At 44.1% G+C, this 11,316-nt stretch overlaps 1 protein-coding gene across 2 annotated transcripts; it reads left to right on the forward strand.

Moving 5' to 3' along the window:
• The first annotated feature begins 7,565 nt into the window (after window positions 1-7,565).
• Window positions 7,566-10,526, forward strand: LOC133061792 (endogenous retrovirus group K member 7 Env polyprotein-like). Of its 2 annotated transcripts, none has more exons than XM_061149988.1 (2): window positions 7,566-8,476; window positions 8,665-10,526. In XM_061149988.1, exon 2 carries the CDS (start codon window positions 8,859-8,861, stop codon window positions 10,257-10,259), a length of 1,401 nt encoding a protein of 466 aa, XP_061005971.1. In that variant the 5' UTR covers window positions 7,566-8,476; window positions 8,665-8,858; the 3' UTR covers window positions 10,260-10,526. The 2 variants fall into 2 exon arrangements, with proteins under 2 accessions (XP_061005971.1, XP_061005970.1); XM_061149987.1 differs by having other exon boundaries at window positions 8,890-10,526.
• Window positions 10,527-11,316: the final 790 nt, after the last annotated feature.

Below are 11,316 nucleotides of genomic sequence, written 5' to 3' on the forward strand. Positions count from 1 at the left end.
AGCCAATATGGTCACCACAGTGGGGAGATATCTTGAGGTCCTCGTATCATCACTTGAATCATCTTCCCACATCCAGGATGAACCACCCAGTGGATCTGCTGTTCCCCTCTTGGTCCTTCCTTGATCCTGTCCAGAACTGTCCTGTGGTGTGGTCTCAGATGACAGACAACTTGACGGATGGAGTGCATGGCAAAGAAACTCAGCAGAAGAGTGGGGGGAAGGACTGTCCTGAAACTGGTGGAATGCTAGGAAGGCTCCAAACGTCCTTCCCCTCAACACCAGCTGGGAGATTCAGGTGGAGGGTCGTAATGTTCTCAGGGGTGTGGGGTGCATCCTCCCCCAAGAATGACCTTCCCCTCCACAGGGGTAGACTTTGCCTCCTGGCAGGTCCATTCACATCAGGGTTAAAGTAGCAAGGTCAGAATATGATAAACCATGCAATGACATCATACACTTAGAAGGAGCCCCAGTGCCTAGAGGGGTTCAACTCACTGCAGACCAACTGTGGGCAATGAATAAGCTGGAAGCCTAGAGCAGGAATGGCAACCACCACCCAGCATTTGCCAGCAGGGGCCACTGAAGCTGTCTGAAGCCTTCTCGTGTATGAACTTTTTTCTGTGCCTTCATTTTAGAGTTGAGGAAGCGGAGAGTGCAAACTATGTGAGTGACTCACCCAGAGTCATACATGTGATGGAAACAGGCTGCGACCCAGGCCTCACGCTGGGTAGCCTGAACCATGAAGCTCTCCTTCTTCCCTGTATGTAAACGGGCGTTTCATTAGCATCACCTCTCAAGGAAAATGGGAGGGATCACTAAAAGAGACAATGCTTGTAGAACACATAAGACAGAGGAAGGGGTCAGTAAATGCAAGTCACTGCTTGTTGTCATTGTTATTGATGTAATCTTCCAACAGCCTTGGAAGATCAAGTTCATGAGCCCAGTTTTACAGAAGAGGAACTGGAGGTTCAGAGAGGTGAAGCAACTTGCTCCAGCCCCCCAGCAAATTAGGTAAATAGGACAGTACAGGGGACAGCAAAGCCTGACACATAATAATGTTCATTACAAAACTGGGAAAGAGAGAAAGGTTTGCATTGGACAGTTCTAAGGCTAGGCTGCCCAAAGTGTGGTCCTCCAACTGCCATCCCACCGTATCACCTGAGAGTTTGCAAGTAAATACAGAAACCCCCATGTGGAAATACAGACTCAGAACTGCATCTAAGTAGATATCCAGGGGAACTGTGTACACTGTTTCACGTGTTAGGAAGTGTTGCCATAAGACTCCTGAGTCTGGATTCTGAAAAGGATACAGGGAGCACAGTGCCTTCCTCCATCCTGCTAATTCTAATTTACAGTTATAATATAAAGAGAAAAATCTATACCTTCAGAGCTGTTCATACAACCATGATTGTTATGTGCTGGTCACTATTTCAGGCACGGGGATGCATCAGTGAGCACTGCAAACATCTTCCCTGCTGTCAAAGAGCTGACATCTTGTGAGGAGATGGCAATGATCGAATGAATCAACAAGGATGTGTCAGAGAGTGGTGAGTGATGTGCCCGGAGAACATCCTACCTTAGTCCAAGGGTGAGGGTGGGCAGAGAACTGAATGAGGAGCAGCAGCCTCCAAGAACAGACATTGGGTGGAACATCCAGGCTGCACAAAAGGGCAAGTGGGTGTTGTCCTTTGACATTTGTGTTAATTTTGATATCACGTGATTGACCATCTGGTCCCATTACTTCATGGCAAATAGATGGAGAAAAGGTAGAAGCAATGACAGATTTTATTTTCTTGGCCTCCAAAATCACTGCGAACAGTGACTGCAGCCATGAAATTAAAATTAAAATTATCTATAAGCTTTGATAGCATATTAAAAAGTAGAGATACCACTTTACTGACAAAGGTTTGTAGAGTCAAAGCTATGGTTTTTCCAGTAGCCATTTACAGATGTAAGAATTGGACCATAAAGAAGGCTGAGCACTGAAAAATTGATGCTTTTGAACTATGGTGCTGGAGAAGACTCTTGAGATTCCCTTGGACAGCCAGGCGATCAAACCAGTCTATCCTAAAGGAAATCAATTTTGAGTAGTCATTGGAAGAATTGTTGCTGAAGCTCTAATACTTTGGCCACCTGATGCAATAAGCCAACTTGTTGGAAAAGACCCTGATGCTGGGAAAGACTGAAGACAAAGGAGAAGGGGGCTGCACAGGATGAGATGGTTAGATGGCATTACTGACTCAATGGACATGAATTTGAGCAAACTCCGGGAGGTAGTGGAGGACAGAGGAGCCTGGAATGCTGCAATCCATGGGACTGCAAGGAGTCAGACATGATTTAGCTATGGAACAACAATAAATTGATCCTTATTAAGGGCAACATGCAGAGCAAATTCTAGCCCCGTATCGAAGCTGTAAGCAGGTGTCTAACTTTCTGCGGCCAGGACCAAATACTCAAGCCACAGCAGGTCTCTGCAGCCATCACAAGGACAGGGTCTACTGGCCTGGCCCCCCTGACTCCTGGATCAGGTGGTAGAAGGGGAAGGGGAGGCAGCACAGGAGGCAAGCAGACTCAGGAGAAGAAATTCTGTGCAGAACCTGAGGAGGCTGGAGCATCTCCAGCGGTTTTTCATCAAATAGAAAACATCTCAGCTGCCAAATCACAGAAGCCTGGCTTATGAAATGTCCCCCAGCCTGTGTTGAAAACACTTCACCCACTGTGTCCTCTCCAGGGGTTTGCGGGGAGCGGCTTGAAAGAGCTGACTCTGGGAGCTGCCTTGATTGATTATCAAGGGTCTGTTCGCAGACATAGCTCTCTGTCCCGCCACCCCTCTGGAATTTACTATCCGAGTTAACTCCTAACAGACCATTAGTGAGCCTTGAATGCACACAAGGTGCAGATAGATGGCTTTGCACGACTGCCCTTAAGATAAGTAGGATGCCTTTGGCGCCATGAGAGAGCTCTGGTGATTGTTATCTTAAAGATGATGTACATGGGGAAGAATTTTCTTTGGTATGCCTCTCTTCTTGGTTTAGTATATATGTAACCCTGAGAAATAAAGAATCATCGTTGACTGCAGCGATCCTCTCGACCCCATCTGTTCTGTCTCTTTATTTCTTAGCCTAAAGGAATGCGTAGTGTTGCTCGCTGAAATCTTCCGGCTGGCCCGGCAAGTGGCGCCCAGCAGCGTGGAGCTCAACGAAAGTTCCTTGCGGCCGCTGCCCGTTGAAACTATTAAGGTAAGTAAGAGTGTGTATATTTGTATATTGAGGGGCAGGAAGGAATATTGTCGAGAGTATAAACCATGGGACAAGATAATAGTCGTCAGTTGTTTGTACATATGTTACAGATAATGTTAAAGGATCGGGGAATGCAGGTTACTAAAACAAAATTGCAGACTTTTCTTAGTTTTGTTGAGGAAGTATGTCCCTGGTTTCCAAAGGAAGGGACTATGAGTTTAGAGATATGGAAAAAGATAGGGAAACAGATTCAAACATATTATACTCTCCACGGACCTAATAAGGTTCCTGTGGAAACGTTTTCACTATGGTCTTTAATAAGAGACTGCCTTGATTTTGAACATGAGGAAGGGAGTAAATTAAAACACATGCTCCCACCTGAAGAACCAATTTATGCTACTCCTAAAGTTTATGCTACTCCTAAAGGGAAAGGACCCACAACCTTTGAATTAGAATCTGCAAAACCTTTGAAGGAAAATGAGGGAACGCTGACTCCAGAGGATGAGGAAAGTTTAGAGGAACAGGCAGCTGCTTACCATAAGGATGATCATTGGGAATTACTTGTAACTGACAATTCGAATGTGCAGGCAGCAGCTGCCCCTCCGACAAAGGGTCTGGAGGCACTCATGCAGAAATTATTAATAACAATAAAAGAAGAAATAAAAAGGGAAGGTAGGGATGAAGGCGCTGGTGCAATCTCTACTGCACCTCCTGCTTATGCACCCTCAACTATTGCTGGATTAGATCCTCCACCTATTTCCAAACCTGAAAATTTGTTGAATATAACTCGTGAATCACACAGTTTGTCCCCCTTGCAAAAGGCTATGCAACAGGCCCAAAGAGCTGGAGAAACTGTTCAGGGATTCTCCGCTACTTTCCTAGTATTCGAGCATGAAAACCAAAGGTATTATGAAGCTTTACCTTTCAAACAACTAAAGGAATTAAAAATTGCCTGTGCTCAATATGGACCTACGGCTCCTTTTACCCAGACCATGATAGAGAGTCTAGGAGGTCAAAATTTGCCACCTAGTGATTGGAAACAAATTGCAAGAGCTTGCTTATCAGGAGGGGACTATTTATTATGGAAATCAAAATTTACAGAACAATGTGGCCATATAGCTGAACTAAACCAGTGACAAGGGATCAATACTACATATGAAATGTTGGTAGGGGAAGGGGCCTACCAGAATACCAATGCTCAATTGAACTATTTGCCTGGAGCATATGCTCAAATTTCTAATGCTGCCCGACAGGCTTGGAAAAAGCTCCCTTGTTCTAGTAATAAGACTGCGGATCTTTCAAAAATTCGTCAGGGGCCTGATGAACCATATCAAGATTTTGTGGCTCATCTTCTTGAAGCAGTAGGTAAGATTATAGCTGATGAGCAGGCTGGAATAGTGCTTACTAAACAATTAGCCTATGAAAAGGCAAATTCTGCCTGTCAGGCTGCGCTTAGACCGTACAGAAAAAGGGGGGTCTATCAGATTACATTCGTATATGTGCTGATATCAGACCTTCCTATATGCAGGGTATTACCCTGGCTGCAGCTTTACAAGGTAAAAATATAAAAAAAAGTATTATATCAACAGCAAATAAAAAATAAACGAAGATTACCTAGTAGAAAAAATGCTGGCTGTTTTGTTTGTGGCCAGCCCGGACATCGTGCTGCCTTTTGCCCCCAACGAGCCAATTCAGGGAATATTAAAACTCCTAATTTATGCCCTAGGTGTAAAAAAGAAAGACATTGGGCAAAAGATTGTAAATCTAAAATTGATGTCCAGGGCAACCCACTTCCCTCACCGTCGGGAAAGTGGGTGAGGGGCCAGCCCCTGGCCCCGAAACAATGTTATGGGGCAATGCAGGGAAATCAGATGGTAGAAGGCGAGTTACAGACTTGTTCAGAGCCACCTCAGGGAGTGCAGGCTTGGACCTCTGTTCCTCCTCCTACACAGTACTGACTCCCGAAATGGGAATGCAGGCTCTGCCCACTGGGGTATACGGCCCTTTGCCTGATGGAACCGTTGGACTTTTACTCGGATGCAGTAGCTCTACCATAAAAGGACTGCTCATAGCTCCTGGAGTAATTGATGCTGATTATACAGGAGAAATCAAAATTATGGCCCATTCCCCGCGATGCATTACCACCATAGCTAGCGGACAGCGTATAGCTCAATTGATATTGGTCCCTGCAGTGCAAACAGGAAAAGCATTGGCTTCCAGGAGAGGGGAAGGTGCCTTTGGATCCTCTGACGCCTACTGGGTCCAGGCAATAACTAATAATCGTCCTGAGTTCACGTTAAGAATAAATGAAAAGTTCTTTACAGGCATTCTGGACACAGGAGCTGATGTTTCTGTTACTGCTGAGAGACACTGGCCCCGAGAATGGCCTAAACAGATAGCTATATCAACATTGCAAGGAATTGGTCAAACTAATAACCCTGAACAAAGTACAGAGCTGTTACATTGGACTGACCATGAGGGTCACGAAGGAGACATTAGACCTTATGTCCTCCCAAACCTCCCTGTAAATTTGTGGGGACGAGATGTTATGACTCATATGGGAGTATATATATACAGCCCCAGTGATCAGGTTAGCAATCAGCTTTTAGATCAAGGGCTTCTTCCCACCTCGGGACTTAAAAGAAATAATCAGGGAACTGCTGCGCCTGTTCAGACAAAAAGGTTACCAAAAAGAAGTGGACTTGGGTATTTTTAGAAGGGACCTCTGATCCTCCTGTAATTCACACAGATCCTATTACTTGGAAGTCTGGGGAGCCTGTGTGGGTTGATCAGTGGCCCCTTTCCAAAGAGAAAATTGACGCTGCCCAACAACTGGTGCAGGAACAGTTAGAACTGGGACATATTGAACAGTCTAATTCACCTTGGAATTCGCCCATTTTTGTTATTAAGAAAAAATCTGGGAAATGGAGGCTTTTACAGGATTTGCAAAAGGTTAATGAAACTATGGAAGTCATGGGAGCATTACAACCAGGATTGCCTTCTCCCATGGCTATTCCGAGGGATGCCCACATAATAATTCTAGATTTAAAAGACTGCTTTTATACTATTCCTTTAGCACCTCAAGATTGCCCTCGATTTGCTTTTAGTGTTCCATCTATTAATTTTTCCCAACCAATGCGCAGGTATCATTGGAAAGTTTTGCCACAGGGTATGACCAATAGCCCCACCTTGTGCCAGAAGTTTGTTGCAGCAGCATTACAGGAAACTCGGGCAAAATACTCCGATGCTTATATTCTGCATTACAGGGATGATATACTGCTAGCGCATATTGATAAAGAGTATTTGTTAGCAGTTTATGCCTTCATGGAACCTGCCTTAAAAGCAGTAGGGCTAATAATATCCAAAGAAAAGGTGTAAACCTTTCCTCCTTATTCCTATCTTGGCTTTCGTTTAGAAAGAGAAACATTTGGAGTTCAGCCCATTGTATTACAAAGGGATAATCTGAAAACACTTAATGATTTTCAAAAGTTGCTCGGGGACATTAATTGGATTAGACCCTACCTACATCTTGCTACATACGAATTGAAGCCTCTTTTTGATATCTTAAAGGGGGATAAGAATCCTACCTCCCCACGCAGCCTCACAGAAGCTGGAGAGCGAGCTCTTCAGAAAGTAGAAACTGCTTTATCACAGCAGCACTCCAGTTACTGTGACTATGAAAGGCCTTGGGGACTTTATATTCTTGCCTCAGAACATTCACCTACCAGTGTGTTGTTTCAAGATAATCCTTTAAGGTGGATTTATCTATCAGTCTCTCCCCTATGGGTGTTAAGTCCTTACCATGTTCTTGTAGACAAAGTAATAGCAAAAGGAAGACAGGAATCTGTGACTTATTTGGGAAGAGATCCCCACTTTATTTGTATTCCTTTTTCAACTGAACAGCAACTATGGCTCTCTCAATTTTCTGATGATTGGGCAATTGCGCTTGCACAGTATGCAGGGGAGATTAAACAACATTACCCTGCTAATAAATTGTTACAATTTGCACAGCTGCATCAGTTTATTTTTCCAAAAGTCGTGCAGCAATGCCCTTTGAGAAAGGGGACAACTGTCTTTACTGATGGATCTTCCAATGGCGTAGCCAGCTTGGTAATCAAAAATGAATCTTATTATTGTCAAACCTCATATTCATCAGCTCAGGAAGTAGAGCTTTTTGCAGTACTCCAGGCTCTGCAACGCGTTCCTCAAAGTTTTAATTTATACTCTGACAGTCATTATGTTGTCAGAGCTCTCTCAGTCATTGAAACAGTACCCCTCATTGGAGCTGCTAAGGCCTCTATTCAAACCTTGTTTTTGAAAATTCAGAATCTCATTCGAGCCCGAACTCATCCTTGCTTTTTTGGGCACATACGTGCTCACACTGCCCTTCCTGGGCCTTTAGCGGCTGGGAATGCTCTGGCTGATGAAGTCACCCGTATGGTATGTTATTCTTCCTTAACCCTTACCTCTGCAACACAGGCCTCTCATGCAGTACACCATCAGAATAGCAATTCATTACGGCTGCAATTTGGAATTTCTCGGGAAGCCACTCGTCAAATTGTAAAAGCTTGTCCTACTTGTCCACAATTTTTTGTGCTCCCAACATATGGAGTCAATCCTCGGGGTTTACTCCCCAACGATTTGTGGCAAATGGATGTTACACATATTTCTGATTTTAGAAAATTGAAATATGTGCATGTTACTATTGATACTTTCTCTGGTTTTATCATGGCCACACTTCAATCTGGAGAGGCTAGTAAGCATTGTATTCAGCATTGCTTACGGAGTTTTTCTGCTATGGGCCTACCTAAATGCATCAAAACAGACAATGGCCCTGGATATGTTGGCCGCAATTTTCAAACCTTCTGTGCCCAGCTGCGCATCATACACAAGACTGGAATCCCATATAACCCACAGGGCCAAGAAATTGTTGAGCGGGCACATCAAACCCTTCAGCACCAACTGAAAAAATTAAAAAGGGGGAGTTTGTATGCTATTACGCCTAACAATCTTCTTAGACATGTTTTGTTTGTTTTAAATTTTCTGAGCCTCGATAAAAATGGAAAATCAGCAGCTCAACGTTTTTGGCACTATGATAATAAAAAGGCACGGCCATTAGTCAGGTGGAAAGACCCGCTAGAAGGCAGATGGCATGGGCCGGACCCAGTTCTAATATGGGGGAGAGGTCATGTTTGTGTTTTCCCGCAGAATGCCGAAGCGCCGCGCTGGCTCCCGGAAAGGTTGGTACTCACGGCAGAGGAGATCACTGGTGGAGCAAATGAGACAGCTCACAATCCAGGAGACAGTCCCGCTGCCGACAGCTCAGCAGATACAGGCACTGTTACAGATGGCGTGTGAGAATGCTTCCAACCCTTCCCCTGCCTCTCCTACTAGTATATTAATTTCATTATTACTTCTTTTAAACCAGATAAGTTCCATGGAAGCCAGTATCTTCTGGGCGTATGTTCCTGATCCCCCTCTTTTACAGCCTGTTGGATGGGAAATGAGTTCTGTTCCTGTGTATGTGAATGACACAATACTTTTGGGGGGGGGGTTTCTGATAAGCATATTTTTCCACAGAATGCCAGTATTTCTTATACGGGATCCTCTTCACAATTACCAATGTGCTTTTTCCGAAATCATAATGTTTCAGGTTGTCTCACTGTTACAGATGTTGGATATTCTGATTACAGCACTGGCTGGAGTGTGGATATTCCTGGTGTGACCAAGCTCACAGGGCATGCACAGCGACGCAACGGAACGGGACCCCAGGATATCCCATTCTGTGGCCTGGGGCATAAAGGGAAACATATAGCGGTGCCATGGAAACTCTGCCGGAATGAGACTGCTACGGTGTATTCTATTCCTAACAGCACACACTCACTGTGGGACTGGTCGCCAGACTCAGAGAGAAACCCCGGAAAGGAAAGTAACAGACAGTTTGCAGCGAGAATTTGGAATCTTGGCGGCACCCTTGTTTATCAAACTGAGGTCTGGAAGTTGCTGGCCGCTTTTGAAACAAGCGGATCCTTCATGCAGACTGGAGAAAAGGTTAAAGGTGGATTTTTTTGGAATGCAACCTGGAGATATCCTCGGGCTTGTGTACCTTATTCATTTATGATTATTGCTGGTTCTGTAAATCTTACTAAGAATAATAGTCAATATTATATTCATTGTTTTAATTGTCCCCTATCCAATTGCATTCGAGGAATAAGAAATAATTCTGGAGTCTTGATAGTTAAACAACCACCTTTTGTTATGTTGCCTGTAAATCTTACTGAGCCGTGGTATGAAGAGTCTGGGCTTGAACTATGGGAAAGAGTGCGCACAGCCCTTGCTAGGCCACGAAGGGGGATAGGATTAATAATTCTAGGAGTAGTAACGCTTATAACTTTAATTGCTTCTGCTGTTACTGCTTCTGTATCTTTAGCTCAATCTGTGCAAACTGCTAGCATTGTAGATGATTTAGCAAAAAATACTTCCAAAGCTTTAGGGATTCAAGAAGATATAGATAGAAAATTAGAGGATAGACTAAATGCGCTTTATGATGCAGTAAGATTTTTGGGAGAAGAAGTGCAAGGGTTAAAGCTAAGAACAAAAATTAGATGTCATGCTAATTATCGTTGGATTTGTGTAACTCCAAAAATTTATAATAATACTGAGACCCCTTGGAATAAGATAAAATTACATTTAGATGGTATTTGGCATAATGAAAACATTTCCTTAGATCTATTACAACTTCATCAGGAAATTCTTGATACAGAAAATGCTCCTCGGGCTAGTATGGACTTGGCAGAAAATGCTGAAGAGTTTGTTAACAGTTTGTTTTCCAATTTTCCCTCGATAACCTCACTTTGGCATCTTTTTTCAGGGGTCGTGGCCATGCTTCTGGTATTAGCGCTTTTTGTGTGCATTACTCCTTGTATCATAAAGAAATTTGTCAAAGAGCTGTGGGACATCAAGGCTGTCCTACACAGTAATTACTTACGCCAAAAGAATCAGGCGTGCCATTTTACTAAATAAAAGAGGGGGAGCTGCGGGGAGCGGCTTGAAAGAGCTGACTCTGGGAGCTGCCTTGATTGATTATCAAGGGTCTGTTCGCAGACATAGCTCTCTGTCCCGCCACCCCTCTGGAATTTACTATCCGAGTTAACTCCTAACAGACCATTAGTGAGCCTTGAATGCACACAAGGTGCAGATAGATGGCTTTGCACGACTGCCCTTAAGATAAGTAGGATGCCTTTGGCGCCATGAGAGAGCTCTGGTGATTGTTATCTTAAAGATGATGTACATGGGGAAGAATTTTCTCTGGGATGCCTCTCTTCTTGGTTTAGTATATATGTAACCCTGAGAAATAAAGAATCATCATTGACTGCAGTGATCCTCTCGACCCCATCTGTTCTGTCTCTTTATTTCTTAACCTAAAGGAACGCGTAGTGTTGCTCGCTGAAATCTTCCGGCTGGCCCGGCAGGGGTTCTTCCGTCCTCATCCAGAACCGTTCAGTGGGCAAGCCTGTATCAGATCAGCTATTCTGGTCAGTTGGTGTCACCCCTCTGAACCACTTTCTTCATATGTGTTAAATAGGCTGATCGAATCTCACAGAGGGTTGCAAACATCGTATTAAACATAAACAAGGAGAATAGGGGAAAATATGTTTCAAAAATGGTATGTGAGTAAAGGTTCCATTCATAAACATGGAACATATGTGTATGTGTGCACACTTTGTGCATGCATTGGGGGAAAAACAGAGGAATCCACACACTGTGGTGGAATTGGAGGAAGTAGAATTGTAGTCTCAATCCCCCCAGCCATGGACAAGTACTGGTCCCTGGCCTGTTAGGAACTGGGCCACACAGTAGGATGTGAGCGGTGAGAGAGCAAGCCAGCAATGCTTCATCTTTATTTAGTCACTCCTCATGGCTATCCCAGGCTTCCCTTGTGGCTCAGCTGGTAAAGAATCCACCTGCAATGTGGGAGACCTGAGTTCATTCCCTGGGTTGGGAAGATCCCCTGGAGAAGGAAAAGACTACCCACTCCAGTTTTCTGGCCTGGAGAATTCCATGGACCGTATGTGTCCAT

The sequence above is a fragment of the Dama dama genome, chromosome 9, assembly GCF_033118175.1.
Source record: "Dama dama isolate Ldn47 chromosome 9, ASM3311817v1, whole genome shotgun sequence".
Taxonomy (NCBI): domain Eukaryota; kingdom Metazoa; phylum Chordata; class Mammalia; order Artiodactyla; family Cervidae; genus Dama; species Dama dama.